A 27,719-nucleotide genomic window follows, 5' to 3' on the forward strand; every position below is an offset into this window, starting at 1 on the left:
TCACAGATAACCCTGTGACTGATGACGCGAAATATCTGTGACAAAATATCGCTATCGAAATCTGCTCCGTACTCTGTGTGTTGCAACGTCTGCGACTGATATTTTCTCTTCTACGTCGTGGGTTTGCGCATGCACACGATACAATAACAGCAATCGGGCGGTGGTATTTGATTATTTTTTCGTGACATTTTGTTCAATATTATTTTTTTTCAAAGTGATGATGTGTTGCAAAGTTATTAGCGGCATTATAATAATATAATCATGAATCTAACATTTTGTTTTCATATTTAGTCTGTATATATGCTTTATAAATATTTTATGTATTCCCCGAGATCTTCACATTTTCATACTACTGTGAATTTATATTAATGTGTAAGTATTTTCCACCCAATTTTTACGCAGTAACAATATTTTTTTTTTAGTTACACTATTAATTACAAACAGAATAGGCTAGTCACAGGAGCCTACATTATTTTAATAACTTTACCGTCCTGTACTTCTCTCATTTATGTATGATCCAGTTTTAATGTATAGCTCCAACACGAACCGTGCAGGGTAGTATTAATTAAAATAATTAAAATTAAAATAAAATTATTTTTGTAATAAGTTCTTTACCGGTATGTTGTTTATGGTTATTAACTCTTATGAAATCGCACAGTGCTTCCTAACATTGGTACTTGTGTGGGGTGTTATTTCACCCCAATTAATAGGCCTAATCAATGCTCTAAACTTGATATTTAGTGGTTTTTATCTTGATATTGTTAAAATAATCAACTTGCAAGTAATTTTCAACTTTTAAATATAATACTATGGGGCAGTTAGCAAAAATTGTCAATTTTATAAATTCCAAAAAGATTGACATCTAGCAGACACTGCTCCATCAAATCGTTCTCATTGCCCTTGCACACTTTTAAAATAGGCCTACACTTACACATAAATGGGATAATTAATTACATTTGAAAATAAAGGGCATCAAACGTAAATCATGTTAATTCACTCCGTGTCCCTGAACGTTATGTTCTTCCGAACTTTCGAAGCATTTCTCACAAGCCGACAACAGTATCTAGGCCTATATAATTAAAACCGAACGAGACAAAACTGGCTAATATGATGGGCAACTTAATTGGCTAAACTAACTTTGAGATAGTTTCCTTCATATTCTCCTTATACACCTTGCATATACGAATCTGTGACAGGTCAGGTTTGGTTGGTTTAAGCTTTTATTATGCCTAGACATATACGATCAACGATTAAACTAGCGTTTAGGTAGTTCCCTTCGTACTACGCATATACACCTTGCATATACGAATCTGTGACAGGTTAGCTTTGGTTAGTTTAGTATTTGTTATGCCTTGGATATACGATCAACTGCATCTCCACAAAAAATCAAAGTCGACGACTTTCACTTCCGAAATCACCGAAACTACCTCAGCGCTAGTTTAACCCAAGCAACTGTCTCTCCGAAAAAAAAAAAATCCTTACAAATGCAACGATTTTCACATCCGAAATCGCCGAAACTACTTCAACGCTAGTTTCACCATCTTATTATGAATGATATAGTGATTACACGATTAAATAATAATACCATTGGTTACCAATACTTCATCTTGTGTAAAATTCTGTCTGAACAACCGTTTTGTTTTGTAATTATTCTCCATTGTTTTTCCGAATACTTATGTTTCGTTAATTTTTATTATGACTCAGTATTATGATGTTAATGCACGACTTAAAATAATTTATCCATTATATTATATACAATAAAAAGGATCAATTTTTAAAACGATTACGATAATCACATAACCTCAATTTCTCCATACCCAACTACATTACAAAATTATCAATTGATTCTATATCTACAATCAATTACGATATAACGTCTTGGTATATGAGGTTAACTTTTTACATGTTACTGTTCAGTTAGATTAGTATTTATTTGTTAATGGTACATGTACATAAGTTATTTGTTGGATTTTCCCATATAAACCACTGATGTGTGGCGTGTATAGAGAAATCGTATTCACATTGCACTGCTCTTCAATATTTCCTGTTAATTTTTATCGGTGTGACAAAATATCGGTGTAATTATGCATATTGTGCTTACTTATCGATATAAAATATCGGTGTGACAAAATCACAGGTAAAAGTCACAGATATTTAATTGTCACAGTCACAGTTGTCACAGATACTTGAAAATAACGTTTAAGCTCAACTCTAACTGAGAAGCATCCCTCCCTCGCTACGCTGCTACTGGTATAGCAAGCGAGCTCTCTGATCTCCATCATAAGGTTATTACTAAATGCTTCGGCGCACGCAAGCATTTGGTTCGGTTTGGAAGTTTCGTTAACTGTACCGCTTCTTTTGATAGCTTGAGGAACATGTATGTTTGACTTGTTTACAATACTCGACCAACCTCATTTTGTGGACTTTGAAATACGTACTACATTGTGCACAGTATATGCATCACTTTGTAGCTATTCGCTGACTACATTAGTATCATAAAAGAGAACTCGACTGCTGTCTGCGACTAGTGTGCCATCATAACCTTAAAGCTTACAGGTTCAGGTTGCCTGTTATACGAGTTAGATCGCAGAACTCTGTCAATTTAGTGTCTACTGAAACATCGGTAAATGATCGGTGCTTTACATCTGGCAGTGTTTATCACTACGACCGAACTGTACTGTTTACTCCGTGAACTTGATGAATAATGCATTATCATTCCGTTCGAAATTGCAGTCTCACGTCGATTATGAGATTTGCTTGATAAGAATTGAACACTAAACAGGTAAAAATCGCGAATGCGGTAGGAGAGACACTTTTTCCATTCATCAGACGACTTCTTCTCTGGCTTGTCAGATTTCAGCATGGACTCAAGAAAACCAGAACATGAAGATTTGAAAAAGGAGCGACTGAAATCCACTTTCAACCCTTTGGAACTGACTTATCTTCTGGATGGCGGACGTGAGAAAACTAAAATAAGAAGAGAATTGGGTATGTAAAAATTAAACTTCTTTTGTGTCATTCTTGTACACTTTAAATTTTACTTTGCTCGGGTTTTATTTGTGCGTTTTGTTTTCTTTGTGATTTTTTTAGAGAATAGTGTATACTTCTCTATATTGTAACATTACTGGGAATTCTTCGTACAGCAATTTTACCTTTTCTTTTCTAGTCACTGCACTGTATTTTAATTGGGTCGGTCTCCAGAAAAACGCGATAATGAGATTAAGTTAGATATCTGCGCATACTTAATGTGCGACTCTGTGCGGGTAACTTATTACGAAGAAAAAACGTTTATTTACATTTTTTCGCGACTAGCATTGTTTTCTGCAAATGCTTGCATGACACGAGGAAACCCCAAGATTTTAACAAACGTACCTTGATCATTGTAGAGCGAAAATATGTTTTCATGACTTGAATTTACTGAAACTTCGCACTTCACTTGCCATTAGTGGTAGTAGTAATATTTTACATAACGCTTTCAACTGTAGACATTATCCAGTGTCGAAATTCAGTGTGAGAAATGATCGACGAAATTGCCTGGATTGGTCTATCTGGGACATAATTTTTTACGACTTTACGTGCTGTAAATGTATTACAGTAGTAGTGTACGCAGAATTTTGTCATTATTAAAATTGTTTAAAATTTACATAATCGGTATTTAAAATTTTGTGTATTATTATTATTATTATTATTATTATTATTATTATTATTATTATTAGCTGAGTTTTCACAGGGGATGTGAAACTAATTCCGGGAAGAATGTTCGCGACAACATTGTCACTCTGCGGCTGTGAAGAAACATTGTGAATTAACCTCGCGAGATTCACTACGAGAGTTTTTGCTAAAAAATTGTTTGAGCTTTGCTGTCGCTTAGGTATATCAAAGAACCCGGAACGATAATGTGAAGTTTATATTAAAAATATGAACTTTCAAATATACAACACCTTAAACGAACGTTTCACAACTAACGAACGCTCTTAGAATAAGTTTAAAATCGACGTGCATTTAACAACATCTGCACTGTAGAAGTGTCAAAACAACGTTTTCAATATATTTCATGAGTTAAATTTCATATTGTGTCAGTTTCATTTTCTTACAAGGTCGATACTAGGCGGTAGGTGTCTCTATAATAGAGATATCATTGTTATAATTTTATTCTAACGTGCCGCAGCAACAAGCACAAGGAGGACTATATTGAAGAAGGGACAGGAGAACTGTGCCTTATGTCGATGTAGATTTTGTTATCCTGACAGTGAAAAATTACAGAAGGGGAAACGATTATGGTTAAAAAAAATACTCAAATCTAAATATGTAATTTTTTTCAAAAAGTTCAAAGGGGAGGGGTTCAAACTCGGTAATACCCCCTCGCGTACGCCCCTGCAACTACACGGTTATTATTATAACGCGAAGAGAAAATGTACGTACATTTGAACAAGAAGTAACTGAAATTACTTCTTATCAGGAAGTTTACAGTTATTAAAATTTATTTTTAGTTTATTGCTATGACATGGTCATGGACATGGAATGCGCAGTACGCCTATTTACAGAAAGTGTACTCGTGTTGTTGTCACTTTCGTCGCCTGACTCCTCTTCTGATTCCGTTTCGTTGGATAACGTTGGTAACTCTGGTAACTTTCGAAACTTTGTTTCTATGTTACAGATTTCAACCAAGTTGTCTTAGTAACTTATGCTCCCATTGACATAATTGAAATACCGATATTGAATGTTTGGAAGTACTTGATTGATTTCTTAGCCTTTGAATAATACCGGGTCCACACCTGTGGAGTAACGGTTAGCGCGTCTGGCCGCGAAACCAGGTGGCCCGGGTTCGATTCCTGGTCGGGGCAAGTTACCTGGCTGAGGTTTTTTCCGGGGTTTTCCCTAAACCCAATATGAGCAAATGCTGGGCAACTTTCGGTACTGGACCCCGGACTCATTTCACCGGCATTATCGCCTTCATCTCATTCAGACGCTAAATAACCTAAGTTGTTGATAAAGCGTCGTAAAATAACCTACTAAAAATAAAAAAGATAATACCGGTAAACGTTTAATTACTACTTTTTTAATATTTTTGGACACTGTAGGTACCTCTTAAGTCAAATTAAGTTTATCAAATTTTAATATATGGTGTAGAATAGTTAGATAAATAACTCTTTTATATCTTTTGTTTTGTAAATATTATCTTCAAAATTCGTAATTCATGTTTTTTATTTGATCAGTGCGTAATAAAAATTATTATTCCAGACACAAACAAACTATTACCAAATCATTACTTGGGACTGATCTAGGGCATGGTATCCAGGTGTCTGCAAAATTTCATAAAGATTGGACAATATTTACTATAAAATATAGTCAGAAAAAAAAAGTTACGGTAACTGGCAATTAAGAAACTATTTTCGTTCCATTGGTCACGTAGACATAAAAACATTTTTTTAAACTAAGAAGCGCAATTGGCAGGATGAAAGTACAAGTAGTGATAGTGTTTTAAGTGGGAGAAAAAAATCCCTAAAATTTTCACATTTTCAATGACAATTTAAAAGTATAACACAATTTTCATTCTAATGCCCACACATACATTATAAAAACATTTTTAAACCGCTTAGGAGCGGAATTAAACGAACTCCTGTGACAGGATGAAAGTACAAGTAGTGATAGTATTTTTTAAGCGGGAGAGAAAAATCATCTCGCCAAGAAATTGTGGAACTCTTGATTTTTTCCACATCTTAAAGCTTCAGTAGTGAATAAGATCTATGGAATACAATAAATGAAAATTAAAAAAAAATATATTAATTGTGGTTTAGTAGGAAAAAGTACCTAAAATTTTTATATTTTCACCAGAGTGTCTCCTTAAGAGTTTTCGCAGACATGAAAGGCTTGTTGACCTATTCTGTCGCGCAGTCGTGTATACATACATAATTGCACTAGAAGTTCGTTCAGGACTAGCTGTTGAAATTGGCACTCACCACACAGGAATGCACAGTTCTTTCAGATGTTAGTTGCTTATTTTACATTGAAGAATGTAGAATATAATATTGCTCTGTTCCTCCGTGCTTAAAACAAATATTCAAACGACGATCTATGAGGCGTTCAGTATACCAACCCAGTAAATTGAAGACTTCCCCGAAAAAAGATGTAACATCAAATTAAAGAAATAGTACCAGTAGGCCTATGTGACAAGTGGAAAAAGTAATATTGAAGCATTCATTCATAACAATAAATTATTACATCCAATAGCTGAATAAACTTGTATCTTTGATTAGATAAATGGTTCTGTTAGTATGTAAATATAGGTCTAACGAAATATGCTGCTAAAATTATTTTCCTTTCTTCTGAAAAGTGTAAGCTTATTGTAGATTTCTTGTTTACACCCTTATTCCAGAGAGGTCTTCAATTATATTTTTACTTCACCTCTTTGTATCAATGCGCGAAATCTTATAGGCTACACCAGTAGTGTCAGAGTTGTAAGCTCCGAAACCGGTTGTGGTGCTAGAGACGTCCAGTCGGAGCGTGAACTTGCTTATGTCTGTGGAAGCACCGGAGCACATAACGAGTTATAGTGGAGCGCTCCGCTCCGTTTAGGCTGTGTCTGACAACGCTGGGCTACACAAACGAAAATTGTGCTGAAGTCTCATGGAAAAACTGGGAATGATTAGGCTGATTTACACTTTGAAGAGAACAATATGAGGAGCTCTTTAAAGCAACAAACTCAAAATGCAAATTTTGTGGGTTGAGCCATTTGTGCGCTGAGCGCCTCATGTCTTTTATGTTGCATTTGAATTACTAATATTAATATAAGCACGCAAATTCAGTAAATCAAATTGTTGAACTTAACCTTCACTTGGTGTACCATTGTATCAATAAATTTCTTGACTATTTTAACTTGCCATTTTATATATATATATATATATATATATATATATATATATATATATATATATATATATATTCTCTTTACTGGGATAAGGTGTTGACGCTTTTATTACTATTTTCTCGAGTATCTCAGTATCAGTGTTATTAGCTTCAGTAGTTTCGTACACAGCCTCACAGCTCATTAACAGTTTCAAACTCAAGTAACATTTTACAAAAGGAAAAAATACTGCCCGCACTATCTACTCTGTTATCAGTAATATACATAATCACTTGCTGAATGTTGCTTTCCAATGTGTTCAAAATACTACTTGGATGTCATGAAGCTCTTGTATGAAACAATATAATGTCTTTTATCACCTATCAAAAACGCTTAATAAAGGGATATTTACTGAGAGCATTAGTTAGAGCTAGTGGCAGAATGTGGGTCTATGTAACGTAAAGTATGTGCAGTCTTAGAAAAAAGTTTTGTCGCACAGATAGTTTGGAAGTTCCAAAAAGAAGGTAGTGCGCGTGATCAGAGGACGAACGACCTGGTTCACAAGAGAATGAATAAAAGTGCGGACCAAATTTCCTGACGTTTGGGGCGTGTTTACTTGTACGGCAATAGCCAGTAGCAACAGCGCTAGTTGCCGCGTACGGATATTCGTTGACGCCGCTTGTAACAATAATACGTGCGCTCGGACAAGTTTTTCGTGACAGGGTGTCTACATGTGATTAGGTTGAATGACATTTTTCTAAATATATATAGAAACAAGAATCTTATTTCTACGCCAAGTAGTTCGCATTTTTTGCTTCTTAATCACATACAGCTGATTCACAGTTTTATGGTCATTCACGAGTGATGTTTACACAGCTGCGTGCCGATAAGAAAGCCCTTCTGAGCATCAAGACTTTAACTGTAAATAGTATCCATTCAGCGACATAAACATTAGATAAAAATAATTATGAAACGTGAGCCGAAAATGTCAGCTCTGTTTCAGTTTTTGTTGTGTATAGATATTCGACGTGCTTTGTGTCTGTCAGCGAAATCAATAATTCGTTTATAATAAATATTTTCTGTGTGTTCTTATCAGTTTATTACTTTATTTGTTTCTTAGTAGTATGAAATTAAATTATGCCATTCAGCAAGGCCAGTACTAGTGAAGGTAATAGATCCAGTGGATTTAGTAGCAAAGTTCGGGAAATTAGCCTACAATTTCTTCAGAAAATATTCGTCCGAAGAAAACCGTAAAAATCTTAACTTTTCTAAGTGCCAAGAACTATATCACCACCAAGACGTGTAGAATAAACGTATCAACCATGTCACGTGTATGCAGAGAAGTGCAAAAAGCGAAAACACAGAGTGCTAGGAAATTGTTCGTCTCGCCTAGAAAACATATTAATATACCTAAAAGCGTGACGAATTTAAATGTCTTCGAAAACACACCATTGGTTTTTCTCCTGGAATTGTAAACATCTATTCAAAGGTATGATTTCTTAATACTCGTACATTAAGTATTTATTATTGTATTGCACTATTTTGTTATTGAGAACGGAATCTGTTTTCAACACCGGCCGCTCATTCCTCCCGCCAAACGAGTTCGGTGGAGCATCACCCGCTCTGTAGGTTTGACAACGTCGTGCTTGCACGTTATTGGCTCTCGCGAAACGTCAGAGATTTGGACTGCGCTGTAGTTGAGGTAGCAATAAAATTAGTTTTGTTTCGTTGTATGTCTGATTATGCGCACTGCCTCCTTTATGGAATTTATAAAAGTATGTGTGCAACAAAGCTTTTTTCTAAGACTGTACATGTGGAATTTTTCTTAGCACTTTTTTCCGAGAGCCGCTTCCTAACTCCCGCTAACTTAATAGAAACATTTTACATCCCATCAAATACACAGTCGTCAAGGTTACTTTATTTAGTGTTTCTTTTAGACAGTTCATTAACTGAAGCCAACGTCAACTGGAAAATTGATGTAAAAGTACAATAAAGGCCGGCCGCGTCTGTGGCTCAACGCTAGCGCGCCAGTCTTCCATCCAGACTAGGCCGTGGAGGAATTTGTGGTGGACAAAGCAGACGTAGAGGGTTTTATCGGGGTACCCCCATTTTCCTTTATCATTACATTAACACTATTCACCTTCCCCTTATTTCATCTATTAGGATATCTCCAATAGTAAAAATAGGCTGGGGTAAAGTCTTGGTGGTAGTACGGTTTCCGATGAAAATATAGGAAGAGCTTGGGGCTTCGGGCTTATCAGACTATTTGCCTGCGGATGGGACTTGACTATCATGCCGCACAGAATGGCCAATCTGTCAGCATCAGTTAGATTCGCAAGTGCCGCCCATGTCACCTGTCGGACTTGGATAATCATCGCATATAGCGTATAGGCGCAAAATGGGCTAAAGCAGTCTAAGTGTATAGGTCTCGCAAGCAGGGATTACCGACGACAGGGTGCGAACGAAACAACTCGATAAAGAAGAGCGAGCGACAGGAAAGGTCACGAGATAACTTGAATGATATTCGAGAGTACAGTCGGAAGAGAAAGACATCGATAGAATCAGTCCTGCATTGTGATAGTTACATTACGGTTTTAGTTTCAGTTCCACTGCATGTGAATACGTGTCTTGTTTCAAGTGCTTATGTAGTGATGGAATGTTCCCCTCGCAGAGTATCATTATTTTATTAGTAAACATAATGTTGCGCGTTTAATTCGCTTCGAATGTTTCTCTTGCTACGCTCTTCACTTCCACAGGCGATGTCCCTATCTGTTCATCTTCTTGGAAGAGGCAGTACTTCCTTCGGTCCTCATCTCTCGCTCTCTCGGCGTGCCTACATACACACCAAGAGGAGTGGATTAGCCCTCTTCACACACGTAAAACAGACAGTAACGGTAATCGTTCCTTGCGCGAGCTATACCCTCGAAAAGTCAAGCCAAGATCTTAACGCCTATTGAGAATATAAACAAAGACATGATGATGTATTGCGTGAGAAGTTGTAAACAGCCATGTCAAGGACATGGGCAAGGTTACGAAATGTTTTCTATTAGAGTGCACTTTGCGAGCGCTCTGGTTTGAGTAAGTCCTGAGTCAGGGATGTATAGTAGTGGCAAAAAAAACCCGGACCAACCCTTGTAGCTGATTTCAGAGCCTTGTTCACTCCAGAGCACGATAGACTGGTAACAAAGACTTTCTTGGTTCGACTCGTGCCTGGGAAGGAAACTTTTTTTTTTTTGTTCTTTATTCAAATTCCCAATACTTTTCGATTGCTGGTAAAATTCATGTTCTGGGAATACTAAGTTGATTAAGTAGTAAAATATCGCTGCAATCGAAAAGTATTGAGGATAAATTTGAATAAGGAACAAAAAAAAAAAGTTTCCTTCCCAGGCAGGATTCGAACCGCGAAAGTCTATCGTGCTCTGAGTGAACAAGGCTCTGAAATCAGCTACAAGGTTCGGTCCGGTTTTTTTGCCACTACTGTACATTGCACAGGGATAAGTTGCTACAGGAATGTAAAGTTAATACTAGGCTATACATAACCCTACTAGGATAATTTATTTATGTTTCGACAATCATGTTAAGGGGACACTCAACTTAAAAATTGGAGAAAAATTGTCATAGAAATGAAAAATTAAATTTCTACACTAATTTACGTGACAGAACTAAATCAATATGCAGAATTCTTCCCCTATTCATTGAGAAGTCACAGTCAAATGCACAAAGCCAAAAAATTAAAAATGATAATTAAAAGTGATATTTCAATTAATGATTGATTAAAAATTGAAATATTTTTTATTTTGAAAAGTATTGGATCTAATGAGCTGAGATTTTGCATGTTACTTTCCATGTGTATATTAAATTTTTTCTCCAAATTTGAAAAAGATTGGTCAAATAGGAAAAAAGTTCCAAAATATAGTTGAGTGTCCCCTTAAATATATATAACACAAACAATAAGAAATGTTATTATAAAGTGAATGGCACTATCCATCCATGAATAAATACGAAGTAGGCTATATGCTGACATCTTTCAAAAATGTTTATATGTCAACGATTTTTTTCAAAATAAAACTAAAATAATTCAAATCTCTTTTGTTTTTACACACATATGCAAACATCCGATTTTGTCATTATTTGTGAAAGTTTCAATCTTCTAAATTTTTGTGATTTCTCTAACAATAATTCTTTCAATGTCGTTTTGCTGGGAACTATCCTCATAAAGGATTCTATGTGAGAATCTGTCAGACTTGTCCTTCGCTTAGTTTTTTTTTTTTAGATTCATTTGTGCAAAAACTATACACCTGTAAGTGCTCTCAAATATTGACATTACTTCTGTTGCAAACTTACGAATTGGATGGAATTTAAACAAATAAATAATAACCACAGTAAAGGTTTTAAAATTCTTAAAAACACAGCGATATAACTTCTAGTTAGATTTAGTACTTACAATTTTGGACTAATAGTTTGAAATGATACACTCAGTCATTTTCGTCCTATCCTCTTACACGAAGTTCTTGTATTCATAAGAATTATATACATCGTAATGTCTATGTACATTAAATTTCTTACAGATAATGTATGTTTTACACGTTATACATTGTGCCTCTCCAGCGTCATTGCGGCTTGAAAGCTTGAATAACCAACCTTCATGCTAAAATTGAATAGCAGCTACTGTTGATTCTAGAACTAGTAGTGCGATTTGAGTGTCAATTAATAGTCTTCATAATTACACTGATATCCCTAACGTAATTTAATCTTATAACGAACAAAATTGGATAATTTTCCAATAAATAAACGTAGCTATAAATATAAAAAAGAGTTAATTCTTCGTATAACCCCAACAAAACAAAATATACACACAAATACAAAATTTCAGCTTCATAGAACAATTTTTCGCCGAGCCTCTAGCGCGATCTTTCCAAGACTTTATTTATTTTTTTTATTTTATTGGGTTATTTTACGACGTTTTATCAACATCTCAGGTTATTTAGCGTCTGAATGAAATGAAGGTGATAATGCCGGTGAAATGAGTCCGGGGTCCAGCACCGAAAGTTACCCAGCATTTGTTCGTATTGGGTTGAGGGAAAACCCCGGAAAAAACCTCAACCAGGTGACTTGCCCCGACCGGGATTCGAACCCGGGCCACCTAGTTTCGCGGCCAGACGCGCTGACCGTTACTCCACAGGTGTGGACTCTTTCCAAGACAATTTTCTTTTTACGAATATTGCATTATTAATTGCAACTCTTTGCTTGGTGCAGAGTTTAACTAATTTATTATTTAAAATTACTATTTACTGTTTTAAAGTATTGAAAGGGAAAATTTGCTTGCTTTACAGTGCCTACTAAAAACAGCACGATGGTGTATATAATGTATTTGCTTGGGGTGATGGGAAGAATTAATTAATTTAAGTATTTGGAAGGATAAAAGACATGCCATTTAATTCAAAGAGAACTTAACAAAATATAAAATCGTTATAAGCTACTGCTTCAAAATTTATTGTAGGTACGTACCTTAAAAAAAGGCGGACTGAATGAAGAATTTCTATTGCATGATTTCTAGGTCCAATATTCTTCTGACAGCTGTTTGCCTTGCATGCTACCTCTCGTCAGCTAGCATTGCATGCAATTAATATATTTTCAGAGTGACTGTGAAATGCATTTCTTTCTGTTACTTTGTCTATAACTTTTCTTAAATTTCCCTCTAGAGATCGTGATAATTTGATAATTGAATCAATAATTGCAAAAAAACATTTTTATGAAATTGAGTTAATGTCATAATCCTACTCGTAGAAGGTAGTTACACATATGGTGTAAAAGGCGCATGAGTCTGATTAGTCTTTGCTAGAATATCGAGCCCTAATATAGGTGAGTGAGAGCAAAAAGCATACTAGTCAATGACTCATGCTGTTCTTGCACCCAACGAGTATTATGAACTTGCAGCGATTTAATAGCAAACGTTTTTCAGCCATCACGTTGCCAGCACTGCATTCATTTCACGTTATTCGACTCAAGGTCAGACACTTGTAAAGACGTCTGTCATTTCAGTGTTCTGTGTTCAATAGCACAGTATAAAATGTCAAGTAGTGATGATTCGGAAAGTGTTCCAGAGTACTCAGGGAAGAAAAGAGAAAGGAACATGGATATTCATTCTTGCCTAATGACAGATTTCGGTGTCATCAAGAAGAAGCTGAAGAAGCATGATAGGATCTACGTTCCTGGAGAATACAAAACAATCATTGAAGGAACATGCAAAAAATTTTCAGTTGAACATCTGGCAGCTGAAGATATATTTGACTTCAAAGCCTGGTGGCCAGCTCATTATAAGCGGAGATGTCTTTCCAATGAATCATATGGAAAAAAAGTTCCAAGACATTCGAAAATTTCATTTGCACCATCTGAGTTTATGACCTTCAAATATAAAGCAGAGAACAAGGGTACTGTTGTTGTACAAAGCTATATCTACGGTATATCTTCACATACTTTCAAGTTGAATAAGACCAATACCTTTTTTTGCTATGCCTATCGGGAATTCAAATCCGTTAGGAAACGTACCCATCAAGGTATTGAAAAACTTGTCTCATACATCCCTCATGAGTTCCAGCCATGGTATGACGACCTAAAACAATGGCCGTCGGAAGACGGTGAAGAAGAAGAGGAGGGTGATGAAATATTCTGAGAAGGAACTGATCGAGTTTGAACACAGATTTCTGACAATAATAACTAGAAAAACCACAGATTTCTCAATGTTTGAGATTTGTATTCATTATGTTGAGATTATCATTGCATTAACAAATTACATTAAGTATGTATGCTGTGTCAAATAATTTAGTATGCTTTGTATTAAAAAAGCGATGTTTAGTTAAAAACAAATATTTAATTCAGTTGATTAGTGCAAAAACCACAAACTTATTAATTCAAATTCCTCTCCACATTAGTGAAATACATTAACTACAATGAACTCATCTAATACGAATGGTTATTTGTAATTACATAGAGTGAGCAGGTTATCCTCGAAGCAGCAATATGATTACAAATTAGTTTATTGCTTCTCCTGTAAATTTAAGAATTGGCGATCGTGTGCTTTTTGCAATCATCGATTCAATTTAAAACAGGTGCCGGGAAGCATCTTTGCAGGATCTTTTAGATTTAATTGCAAACCAGACTGGTACATAAACAAGACTTACATATTTTGTAAGTATTTTAAGATTGAATGAGAGTTTGTGATAATTTACCTGCTTTATTTGCTAATTTTGTGTCACATCAGCTACTGCATCACGCATTTCTGATAACTTTACTGGGAACGAACTCATTTCAAATTATCAACTTTGCATTCCCAACTTATTTCACGAACTTCTTTAATGCCTAGGTGCGCAATATGTGCCATTATCATATCCTTTTCCTCTGCAATTTTTAAAGTTCACAGTTTTCGATCTCTTCTAGAAGTGAAATGGCTTGACTTTCCACGTTGATTTAAATACAGGGAAAAAGAAACAACATTATTAACTTGAATGGCATTATCAGTACAGTCAACGAATCTTGCCATAAATGAGAACTGTGCTTGGTGGCTTACATCAGATGTGCAATCACTTACTTATTAATGAAAATCATGTACCTATTTAACTGTATTACTACAGCTGTAATTATGGTGATCATTTCATTTTTATTTGCTCCGCAAGAAGTTTTTTTATTTTCGCTTTGTATCGTATTCCCCATATAATGATAATGTATTTCTCTCTACTGAATCCTTCTATAGTCATAAATTGCAAGTACTGTAATTATAAGGCCGAACAAGATGATATTGCTGTATTATTTTGGACTATGTTACCCAGATAATGACTGTGAATATCGTTCGACTGAATCCACCACAAAGTCTTAGTTTCAAATACTTGTACAAGGATTGTGACAAGCTAGGCCTATAATTGTTTTTATCATGTTGGACTGTGCTCTCCGGATAATGACTATCATTTTCCTTCAACTGCATGCTTATGTGCTCAGCCTTGACTAAGTCGTACTCTGTACTTGTACAAGGCCTAACAAGTTAACAGTGGTTATTCGTAAACACTTTTTAGTCTTTTCTCGGAATATCATATTATGCTCATATAAGAAAATTGCAATTTCAATCATTCTAAAACACTCCTTCGCTGTTCTTAATCTTTCTAAGTTTCGGTTTTAATAAATTTTTCTGCATCTCACCATTTCCCGTAAGACGAGAAATGCTCGCTCGCAGTTTGACGTTGCTTTGTCATCGTTGTCATATTTCCAGTTGTTAAATCAATCTTACCCAAGTTACGAACGACAGTCTTACAGCAAAAAATCTTTGTGTCAAAGTAGGAACTGAAGCCATGGGTGACAAGATGCTTCTTTGTTGGATAGCTCCTTTGTATGATACAAAAAAGCGACATCTCGCAAGTTTATTTTCAGCATAATATTTCGCAGTGTCGAGTGAAAACCGTAAATCAGAGCCACCTACTCGTATTTTTGTGGCTTGTTTGTGGTGTTACGGTCTCGGATTTAAGCCGTAAGAATAGGTCATTTCTCTGTGTAATTTAAAAAAAAAATCCTCAAGTAAAATATGATTTTGACCTCTATTGACATAAGCATTAATGTCTTTTAGATTTCATTTGTTCGTACTGGCGTTATTGAATGTGATGGATTCTTGTTTCTTCGCCCGCGTATCAGTATCATAAAGTGATGCGCTTTGCCTGTTGTTTTCTTTAGAATTAATTTTATTGTTATCTGTACCATCACGCAATCAGAAACTACAAATGAGTTAGGACTAGCTTTTCTATTGGTTAATGTCTTCGCTCTCCGTGTTTTGCATCGTGCACCAGACGGATTAATGTCCCCTTCCCCCCGGCTTTCTCCTCAACACCACTGTGGGCCAGAATCTCAATCTAGCTGGAAAAAAAATATATTTGTCAATGTCATTGAAGTTGGTGTTTCTACTCTGTAAACACTAAACCATATGTCTGCACTTCAGAAATCCGCAAAGCAGAAAGGGATTCTGAAAGATTATATTAAAACAGGCATGTCAAAAATCAGACACTGAAAGTGCAGTGTATGTGCGCGGAACGCCGGTCTGTGCAGATTGCGTCATTCACGTGTTGCTCTTACCAGTTCTTAGCGGGAGGGATGCACAAGAATCTATTCTGCGCTTCTAGTGTTCAATTAAATTGACATTTGGACATTATAAACATACTTAGCAGAAGGAAAAAACACAATTATTGTCAGTGTCTATATTTGACAATACAAGAAACAATAGACTTACTCAGTTACAATTCACAATGCAGTCGTTTGTAAAGAAGCATTTATTTACATGATTTGTATACAGTATTTGAATAAAATATAAATATTGCAGTAATTTCGAAACAACAAAAAACGAACACAATATTTCATTTTACGTAGTAGGTACTGATTATTTCAAAGTAATACTCTTTCATTGTTCCTCAAGCATTATTGTGACCATTGGTGCACAAATGCTAAGAAAGAAAATATTTTACTCCCAATTACATGCAATAGGACATTGTGAGGCTTTTACACTGGAATCATTTCCTTGCTGTATATTAATATAAATTCACATTATTATTAAAAATTGGATAAATTAAGCTTGAATTTAAATTTATATATAGTTTATTTGGAAAACGTTGAGAGCAAGTGTCAGCAGGTTGGGAGCGTTACTGAATTGAGTTAAAAGAGTACTTCACAAGCTGTGAAGCGAGGACATTTTCTTTATGTCAGGTTTAAAGATTTATTAACTTAAGTATATTAAGATAATATAGTAACGTGAGATGGAAAATTCGCCATTATGTATTATTTTTCCAGAAAATTTTTCCGCCTTACAAATACAGTAGTTGCTTTCTTCCTTCCCTTACAACCTCAAGAGCCTCACATGTATTACTCACTATATTCTCATCACTTATCAGCTTATCAAATAAAAGTTGTAAGTCGTCTAACCACTGATGGCTGTGTTAGTACAGACTCCAAAACAACATTATTTTCATGTTTGTCTTGCCGTGAGAGTACTAATTAAGAAATAAGAGCAGGCGAATATCATATTTTGAGAACTTTACTAATATGATTTAAATTCTCATATCACTATTAGGTCCACATGATATGATGAAAGCCTTTCATTTTAAAATAATTACTATTGGCTGAGGAAAACATCATAACAGTTATGTTATATGATTCGTAATTTCTCTTCTTCGTTATATCTGTGGACTCCTCACTTTATTTTCCATAACGCATTCACAATCACAGCTCAATGAGCACCCGTACTGATCTGTGTTACTGAAACAAAAGCTGATCTGCTACTATAGGTACTGTACAGCCCTGTCGCGTTCCCCTCCAAGCCGATTCACTCCCTCCAGGTAGGGGAATAGGAGCTGCACGTTGCACGGAGACCAGTGTACAATGTGCGCGACTGCACAATGTGCAGAGTTTTGACGTGCCTGTATTAAAATATGAAAAGCTTGAAATCCCATAAGGGGAACGGCCTGCTACAAGAGTGTAATGTGAGCTGAAGGTCTACTATACTTGGGGAGCCATTTCAAGAGAGAAATACAATAGTAAATACATAGTGGAAATTGATGATTGATAAAAACCCGGACCAAATGCACCCTTTTGTGCGTTGGAGCGATGCAAGGGAATATCATTCTGTGTTGTGCTTAAGCAAAATATTTTTTTTAACGTGGAAAGTCTGTCCAAAGATATGTACAGTTGTCAAAAGAAAAAGTGACCGCTCTCTAGAAGCAAAGTTCCCTTCGGTTATCTTCGCTACAATTCGGAGACAGACGATGTTACATGTTGTTGGTAGAGTCGGGCAGACTGCCTCATATTATCGCCCGTTCTCGGTTGCGTAATCACCTCAGTCTCGCCCAGTGCGCGAGTACCTAACGTAGCCAAATGACTCATTGATAGAGAACACGAGATTCTCTTGGTCCCGAGATTACCGATACTAGTCATTCCCGACAGTCTCGGACGTCTAGGCGGGACTGTAGTAATGATAAGAAAGCAATATCGCTCGGGCCGTGCTCCTATAGGAAGCATTGGCTTATACATATCCCTGTTCTTTAAATATATATCATGTTGTAGCTCCTATAATACTTAATCAATCGCGCTGTAATTTTTTGGATTAATAGCTCAATGTCTAAGGAAAGCATAGAAAAACAAATCGGACTGAAAATCTTTTTTGGAAAGTGAAAAAAAAAAATATATATATTAACTTCGATGGAGATTGATCTGTTCAGACTTCACCTCTGGTAAGCGGCAAACTTTTTTGTTTTTCACGTTAGATGGGGGGGGGGGGTCAAAGCGAGAGAAATGTTGAGGAAGGATGGAAATTACTTTTAAAAGTGATGGCCACTCAAAATCTTTACTGGTTCTCGAATAACGGCGAGTTAACCTGTTAGCGCAGGACTCATGACTCAAACGTTTGTTCCGTAAAATTTGTACGGAACCCTTCAACGCATGAAAACTCGTTATTGTACGGATAGTATTAAATGGTATTTTAATATAGGTAGTTGAAAATGAGGCTATATAGTCCAAGATGGTTTACACTTTACAGTAATTAGGCTATCTTTTATAGCAACTAAATAAAAAAAATAGTTTGTAACACAATGATTTTTTTTTTAATTTCGTTTAATTATCACCATGCCCCATAACGTATAGTCATATTACACTTATTGAAACTTGTTTATGACTTATGTGTTCACTGGTGTCCCATTGTCTTTTGCATCACTGTTTCGTGATTTTTTATATTCATTTTGTTAGTATATTATTTTATGTTATTCACTGTTGAATGTTCACTATCACTATCTTTGAGTTAATGATACTAGTTCTATTTACGCTATTTACATATATACACTTGTGGTAATTGTATTTTCACTATCAGCAGCTTTCAGTTAATGAAACTAATTCTATTTACACTATTTACATATATACACTTTTAGTAAATATAACTATAGTGTTTATAATATTTTGCTTACTGAGTGTGTATACGCATGTTACAAAACTGAGACATATATTTACAATTGTTCAAAGTTTATAGCGTTAATATAGTGCACAAATGACCTCAAATGCTCTTTTATGATGTCCCTATAATTTATTGGCCAATTTCTTCCACTCCTTGTTGCTTCCTTGAAGACACTGCTCTGTTGGTTCAAGATCTGGCAATCCCACAGAAGATGATCTACTGTTTGGTCAGCTTCTCCGCAAGGACATCCTGGGCTTTCCAAAATTCTGAATCTGTAGTAATAAGATCTGAGTTTCCCGTGACCACTTAGTATTGATGTAAGGTTTGGTGTAGCTGGTATGTTGATTTTCATCCTATCTGTCACTGAAGGAAAAAATCTCTTCGTTAGCGCTCCTTTTGTTGTGTTTGACCACATCCGTTGCCATTTTTTGCCATTTTTAAGTGCTTTTCTTTTTCTCTGCGTCTATTATTGTACTCTTAGGTATCTTATTGTAGATTACTGGTATGTGATCTTCTTCTGTTGATTGCTTAGCTAGTTTATCAGCTATTTCATTTCCATGGATGGCAACATGTGCTTTTATCCATTTAAAGTGAATCTTCCAATGCTGTCTAAAGAAGATTTTAAGTTTTTGCCTAATTTGCTCTATTATGTTTGTCGTTGTTCTTCAGTAAATCTATTGTGACTTTGCTGTCTCTGTAAATCGCCACTGTTCGTTCCATATTTGGTATGTCCATATGAAACATGAAAATATTAAAAGCTGGTTCACAATAAACCGAGAACGGAAACGGCAACTAGAACTAGAACGGAAATATTGTTGAAATAAATGTATTTAAAGGTAAGCATTCACAATTAACTATTCTGAATGCTCACATTTAAATACTGTACATTTATTTTAACATTATTTCTGTTCTCGTTTCCGTTCCCGGTTTATTGTGAACCAGTCTATACTATAGAAAACTACGCTTTTTATTGGTGTGCACGTTATAAATTATTGTTACAGAGCAATCATTATTGTATTCTAGCCATGTTACAATATAAAATGATATAGGCCTATATGGTTTGTTATAATTATCCTGTATGTTATAGGAACGAGAATAACAAATTAAGAATTAATCAGATTTCTAATACTTGTACCGGTACCTAATGATAACTTACAAGACAGTAATAAATAATAACCATCATAATAATCCTGATAATCATAATCTTAATCATCCTAATGATTACGATAATGATGATGATAACAGTAATACTAATAATAATGATATAATGATAATAATAATAATAATAATAATAATAATAATAATAATAATAATAATAATCGCTGTAGAGTAACGATTAGCACACCTGACTGTGAAACGATCGGCTTCCGGTTCGAATCTTGATTGGGACAAGTTAAGATTGGTTCACAATAAACCGAGAACGGAAACGACAACGATAACGGAAATATTGTTAAAATAAATACGTTTAAATGTGAGCATTCACAATTAACTTTCACGTTCCTGCTTCCGGGCTCCGGCAATCTTCTCGTTAATTGTGAATGTTCACATTTAAATACATTTATTTTAACATTATTTCTCGTTGTCGTTTCCGTTCCTGGTTTATTGTGAACCAGCCTTTACCTGGCTGAGGTTTCTCGCCTCAACCCATTGAGAGCAAATGCTGGGTAACTTTCGGCGCTGGACCCTGGACTCATTTCGCTGGCATTATCATCTCATTCAGACGCTAGATAGCTATAGCAGTTGATAAAGCGTCGTAAAGTAACTAATTTAATAATAATAATAATAATAATAATAATAATAATAATAATAATAATAATAACCCTCTTTTATTCTCTGTTGTTACGATAAAGCAAATATAAATGACACTCAGGAGGAAGCGCAGAATAAATATGGGGGGGGGGGGAATGCCTGTTATTATTCGGTTGAGAAGCTTTTGTCATCCAGCCTGCTCTCAAAAAACTTGAAAGTTAGAATTTATAAAACAGATTACCGGTTGTTCTGTATGGTTGTGAAATTTGGGCTCTCACTTTGAGGAACAGAGGTTAAGGGTGTTCGAGAATAAGATTCTTAGGAAGATATTAGGGGCTAAGAGGGATGGAGAATGGAGGAAGTTGCACAACGTAGAACTACACGCATTGTGCCCTTCACCTGACATAATTAGGAATATTAAATTCAGAGGTTTGAAATGGGCAGAACATCTAGCATGCATGGGCGAATCCAGAAATGGATATAGAGTTTAGTTGGATGGCCGGAGGGAAAGGACGTTTGGAGAGGGATAGACGTAGATGGAAAGATAACATAAAAATGGATATGATGGTAGAGACTGAATTAATCTTGCTCAGGATAGAGACCGATGGCCGGCTTATGTGAGAGCGGCAATGAACCTCCGGGTTCCTTAAAACGCATTTGTAAGTAATTATGATCAATTTGTGAAAGGATCTACTCTATTTCGTAATTCTGTCCTTCCCCTTGCAAACGTGTTTCCATTTCACATTCAGCATTTTATCAGTTGGGAAACAAAAATATCTTTTGTCAGAGTCTTTGGTCCTTTATAATAATATAAATAAGTATTATTTTATTTCGTCCTTACACAGCGCAATAATTACCCATGCTGATGAAGATGCCCTTGCATAACAACGAAACGTCCAGATGTGAACGCGCAATATAATAATAATACAGTCGTGTGATATCCATTACTATAGCGCATACAAAGCACTATCGAATGATTAAATATGGAATGTCAACAAAATGCTTATAGCAAGAAAGTATATCATAGCTCCAACCATAACTTGTTATTGTTTTAGACTAGCTTAGGATTAGGTAACGACTGAAAGTGCTGCATTATTTTGCTTCTCCAGAAAGGCAATAAATAGTTCATTAAAATAGTGTGACTTCTGTAAGAATGTCGACAATCATAATATGCTGTATTATTGCATACCGCACTGCTGTGCCTTCTTAAATTACTTCATGAACATTCATATTTCAGAAAGAGTCACGAATTGCAGTGATGAGCGGCAATTAAGCCGGCAGTCAGTGTACGCATTTCATAACATAAGTCGGCCATGCGATAACAGGCCGGGACCCGGTATTCCTCGTTCCCGAGAGTGCCAATCTCGAGAATACGATTCTCGGAACTGGCGTTATCGGCCAGCTAGTCTCGCCTACGAGAACGAGCGGGAGTAAGAGGCTGTTTGCCCGACTCTAGTTGTTGGACTACGTTACCTGATATCTACAGCTATAATTAAAGTATTATGTGTGTTGCTTTATAGCGTAATGGTAGCGTTCCGGCCTGGTATTCGTGAGGTCCTGCGTTCGACCACAAACTAGTGCTTTTTATGTTCTTTTTTGTTTTGTTTTTAAGAGAGAGAGAAGATATATATATATATGTAATTTCTCCTGTCTCTCTTATGATTATTTTAGCAATTAACATCGCGTTCATGAATGTATTATGCCATGACTTTATCATTATTTATTATGACATTATGGCTGCAAATGGAAAGAAAAAACGTTATTCTCAACAAAAAAATATTTCGTGGCAGAAACAAAACAAACTTACTGGGGTCTGCCATAGAACATTCAAACAATTAAGCGTTCAAAAAACAAAACAATAAGCCACGATTCAATATTTAGTCTATCTTCCCCATATCTCGATCACATCTTGCAGTTGAGTGGGCATGGAATCGATTAGTCTTTGCAAATAGCGACTGTTCTCAGACACGACATTCCAGGCATCCTGAACATACATAAGTGTTCTGCCCATGGGCAGGTCTTTCACTGCAAACCCAGCATTCTCCAATCTTTCCTGTTTTCTGCCTTCTTCTTAGTCTCCGCAAATGATCCACATATCTTAATGTCGTCAATTATTCTTCTCAACCAGTGACCCACCCAATTCCTTTTTCTCTTTCTAATCAGTTTCAGCATCATTCTTTCTTCACCCACTTTTTCTCACAACTTCATTTCTTATTCTGTCTGTCCTTTTCACGCGCTCCGTTCTTCTCCACATCCACATTTCAAATGTTTCTATTCATTTCGTCCTAATGTCCATGTTTCTTCCCCATACAATGCCACACTCCACACAAAGCACTTCATTAGTCTCTTTCTTAGTTCTTTTTCCAGAGGTCCGCAGAAGATGCTCCTTTTTCTGTTAAAAGCTTCCTTTGCTCATGTTTGCTGCAGTTTTTCTTGGGAAGGATAAATGCGGTAACTTCCCGTTGCTTTCCGCAAACCACCGTCTCTTTCACATCTTACTAGATCCCAGGGGGCCCAAGCGTGGAGATGAGAGTGGATTTGACCGGACTTCACCGAAATTCACCGCAAGGGTTAAATATTAGTTCTATCAGGATTTTTGTAGCGATCAGAGACCGGGAAATCCCAATTAGCCTTTGCCCCCCCGCATCCTGGGCTAGCTTCTACAAATCATCAGAAAATCTTGGAGGGGGATTGGGCCAATTTTTCCGCAAATGTTTCTGTACTTGTGCTCTCGTAGCTCAGTCGGAAGAACGTCGGACTTTAGATGTCAACATCTCAGGTTCAATTTCTCGTCACTCCTTTGCATTTTATTGTGTTTCAAGATATGAGGCGCATCCAGAAAGTAAGTTTCCCTACTTTTTTTAAAGAACACACACTTTCAGGAAAACATTTATTGGCAACAGGTACAGCAATGTTTCAACTATTTTTCAACATAGCCACCATCAGAATTGAGACACTTGTCGTATCGTGGGATCAACTTTTGTATCCCTCTGTCGTAGAACTCTGCCGGCTGTGAATGGAACCAGCGTGTGACAGACGTCTTCAGCTCTCCGTCGTTGCCAAAACGCTCACCGGAGGACAGGAATTTCTTGAGGTGCAAGATAACGTGAAAAATAGCTGGGAGCAAGATCAGGACTGTAGGATGGATGATCAAACAATTCCCAGCCAAATTCCGTCAAAACAGCTGCTGTGCACCGAGCCGTATGTGGACGAGCATTGTCATGGAGGAGCACAACACCTCCAGTAAGCATTCCACGCCTCTTGTTTTGAATGGCACGTCGCAATTTTCGCAGTGTTTCACAGTAACGGTCAGCGTTCACTGTTTCACCTCTTGGAAAGAAATCAATGAGCAGAATGCCCTTCCTGTCCCAGAACACCGTGCACATCACTTTCCGTTTCGTCCTGACCGGAGATCCACTATGCCGCAAATGCATTGACTGCTGCTTGGTTTCCGGGGTGAAGTGCGAATTCCAAGTCTCGTCGCCCGTGACGATCCTGTCGAGGAACTCGTCGCCGTCATCGTGATACCGTTGCAGAAATGTCAGTGCTGCTCCTAAACGTTGCATTTTGTGTTCGGGTGTCAGGTTTTTCGGCACTCACCTGGCACACACTTTTTTGAACAGCAAGTGCTTAGTGACAATCTCATGCAACAAGGATCGCGATATCTGCGGAAAATGGCTGCTCCGCTTCGTAATCGTGAAGCGACGGTTTTCCATGATGCACTGCCGCACCAGCTCAACACGATCATCATTGATGAGGGACGCTCGCCCACTGCGCTCTTCATCATGGACACTTTGACGACCTTCGGAAAACTGCCTACACCAGCGACGCACCATCTGCTTACTCACGATGTTCGGCCCATAGACCTGACAGAGCTGCCGATGAATTTCAATTGGCGCAATGCTCTGTGCATTAAAGAACTTTATCACCGACCGAACCTCGCAGGCGGCAGGAGAAGGAATAAGAGCTTCCATTTCGGACCACTGCTGCCACGCTACTGGCACCAGGCGGGACCTGTCCGGCTGGCATATGATTGATACGTCATAGATCTGTTACGCATGCGCAATTGACACGGCTAATTACGTTTACTTTCAAGGGGGAAAAATCGGGAAACTTACTTTCTGGATGCGCCTCGTAGTACAGGGAAATCATTTTATTTTTACTTCAATTTTTATTGTACTTGAATTTTTTAATGTACTTCACTCCCACCCCCTCTACTAGTAAACTTCCAACCGTTCTCCACACAGAACCAAGGCCGGGTATGCGGTCATAGTAAGCAGTACTGAGTTAGTGAGTATAATACGTTCCAGAAATATGTTCGCATTTTTCAGTGGCGAAAGAGCTTTCAATATTGAATCATATTTTCGCACAGGTACTGTCGTCCATTTGCCTGCATTGCATCCCGGTTTCCCCCACTCGCTTCTGTTCGCCCCTCTGTAAAGACTAGTGGCTGGGCTGTCTTAGCTCTTTTCTGAAAATATTAATTTCTGTTAAGAATTGAACGTCTACGTAATATTATACAACTGTTTAAAATAACTTAAATTAAAGGGCCTCGTTAAGTAATTAACTGTCACGTGAGTTCCCCCCTTTCTACGACCCTGCTACATAACCACTTGAACGGACAGTAGATAGCATGTCTGAGTAATTTTACTTTTCGGATTGGGCAGAAGTGAAGATTGAATTTATAGTACGTAAGGTACTCTTTTATAGAGTAGGTACATAATTATTTGAACATGAGTTACTAGTACAAAGGCCGAAACTGATAATTGGAATTAGGTACAGTAGTCTATAGTGCGATAATATGCACAAAAGAACTGAACTTCATTCTCTATATTGTACGCTAATGTGCTATAGATAGAATAATATACATTGCATAATGAATAGGGTAGACTGTATAGTTATTGACACATTAAGCACTTTTCTTTACATTTGTCTCCTGCAACTCTTTATTTTCAGTAACTAAGGTGTTTTACATTTTGTTACTAGTTCTAAAGAACTCCTATGTTATCTTGGGTGAGTCAGATATTTTCAAATACACTTTAATGGTCACTAATTGATTAATAAATAAAAAAATTTAAAAAAGTATAATTATTGACACTTATTAGATAGATCTTGACACCTTTGATACAGCTGTTGACACAAAAGTATTTTATTTACATTCTGACCTAGCCTAGCTGTTTTTAAGTCCACTTTTACACAAAATGAAATGAAGGATATTTAGACTACATTACACATAATAAATTATGTAGTCTATCCACATAAAGGTCAACAACTGGTTATGAGAAATGAACATGGAATCCTACGTACGATCATGTAGAATGTCATCCATAAATGTTTTACAATGGTCATAATAGTGAATACTACTGTCGGAATTTGATGTTGAAGGGAGATTTGAGAAACATTTGTCATGAAACAATTTTTCACAGGTCACACTTTCTTCCATAATTCTTTACATTTGCTGCACATTTAAAACATAGTCCATCTAAAGTGGGCCTTTGTTTTTTTCTCTGAAATATTGAATACAATATTATTTTGCTATGTCAAATTCTGAAATTTCGTTGTAGCTTCATCAGAGAAAAGTTGTCTCCTGACTACCTTTGTTTTTTCTTGTACCTGATTCGCAGTTTCATTTTTTTTCTTTAGAATTTCATTCTATTTTAGCTTATTACTTTTACTTTCTTCTACCCGATTTTCAGTTACAGTCTTCTTTACGTTTTGTTTCTGTAAACCTTTGTTCTCTTTTTCGGACTGCTTTACTTATTTCTTTTTGTTTTTTCTTCTTTCTTTTCTTCTCTTCTCTTTTCCTCTTCCTTTCCAATTTCTCTTTTTCTAATGTAAGCTTCTTCTTTTCTTCCTCAGTGTGTAACTCTTGCCATTTATCTGAAGTCAGTACAAAAGGCATTCTTTCAATATTTCTTTTCCCCTTCCTCTTAGGGGTCTTTGACCATACAAGAATATCTGACAGTGGTGATTTACCCTGGTTATTTTGTGTTGGTAGACTATTATCAACCAAAACCGGGTTATCATTTACACATCTTTGAATTGATTTTGATTCACCTAGTGATTGATTTGCATCTGAGATGTACTTTTCCTCTTCGAGTACAGAAACATTATCTTCCTCTTGAGTCAAATCTCTTTCTTTGTTCCCATCATTCTCTGCTGGTAATTGTGTTTCCAACATTTCAGTCGGACTTTCATGGGAAGATACTAGTTCCATCCATATTGTAAACATCATTTTAGACTCTTCATTCTCCCAAGTATAGATCTTGTTCTTTCTGTCTACAGACTCAAATTTTGAAAGAAAATTTTGACCAATAATTTCCTTGAATCTGTTGTATGTGAGAACAGAGTTGGATGTTCTCTGTTCATTGGTATATCTACTAGGTAAATAATTTCATTTGGCTTTTATTTTATGGCTGTCACCCAAACATGTTGAATAATCTATAGCATTGCTATCCCAAGGATATAGATCACAAGCTCTGAAACCTTTCTGCAATGTTTCAGCCTTTATTTGTGTCTTCACCACTTTTTCCAGGATTGCAGCAAAGAATTCCTTTGTCAATGCTTGTGATGGGTGTGCCCTTCGCCATTCCAACACAGCAGACTTCCACCCACACTTAAGGGGAAAGAAAGCAGATACATCTGCTGGCTGTATGAATCTCGTAGAATTTGGGTACAGAGCAATCAGAATTATTTTTAATTCAGAACAGAGTTCACTCAACTGATATGTGAGATGAGTTTTATGCACATCCACAGCGTCTGTAGCAGTCTCCAATGCTTCAGAAGAGTACCGATGTTTTTGTTTATTCATATTAGGCCTAGGCGTGAATAAGAATAAGATAGTTGTTGACACAAAACACACAGTTACTGACACCCAGTGACAATAACTGTAAGAAGTGAAATTAGCACTTCTAAAAACCGTATTATGGTTTCATTATGGCAATATCTATAAAAGTCCGTTAAAATTCTAGCTGTAAATAAATTTCTCAAAAATACAATTGTTGACATAGGGTGTCAGTGACTGAGTTTAATAGATATAAGGTTCTAGTTATTGCCACTGAGAATAAATCATCACAATATAGTTAATAAAAGTGGTAGAAATAGTTTTAATATATTAGGTAGTTTCATTATCGTAATACTAATTGAAATTATGTCTTA

At 36.3% G+C, this 27,719-nt stretch overlaps 1 protein-coding gene across 1 annotated transcript in view; it reads left to right on the forward strand.

Moving 5' to 3' along the window:
• Nucleotides 1-2,607: 2,607 nt before the first annotated feature.
• LOC138715289 (acyl-coenzyme A oxidase 1-like) overlaps nucleotides 2,608-27,719 on the forward strand; it is a 93,883-nt gene continuing 68,771 nt past the window's right edge. The window contains exon 1 of the mRNA XM_069848046.1: nucleotides 2,608-2,988. Coding sequence (XP_069704147.1) covers nucleotides 2,862-2,988 — 127 coding nt within the window. The 5' untranslated portion in view covers nucleotides 2,608-2,861. The remainder of the gene's footprint in view (nucleotides 2,989-27,719) is intronic.

Source organism: Periplaneta americana, chromosome 15, assembly GCF_040183065.1.
Source record: "Periplaneta americana isolate PAMFEO1 chromosome 15, P.americana_PAMFEO1_priV1, whole genome shotgun sequence".
Classification (NCBI taxonomy): domain Eukaryota; kingdom Metazoa; phylum Arthropoda; class Insecta; order Blattodea; family Blattidae; genus Periplaneta; species Periplaneta americana.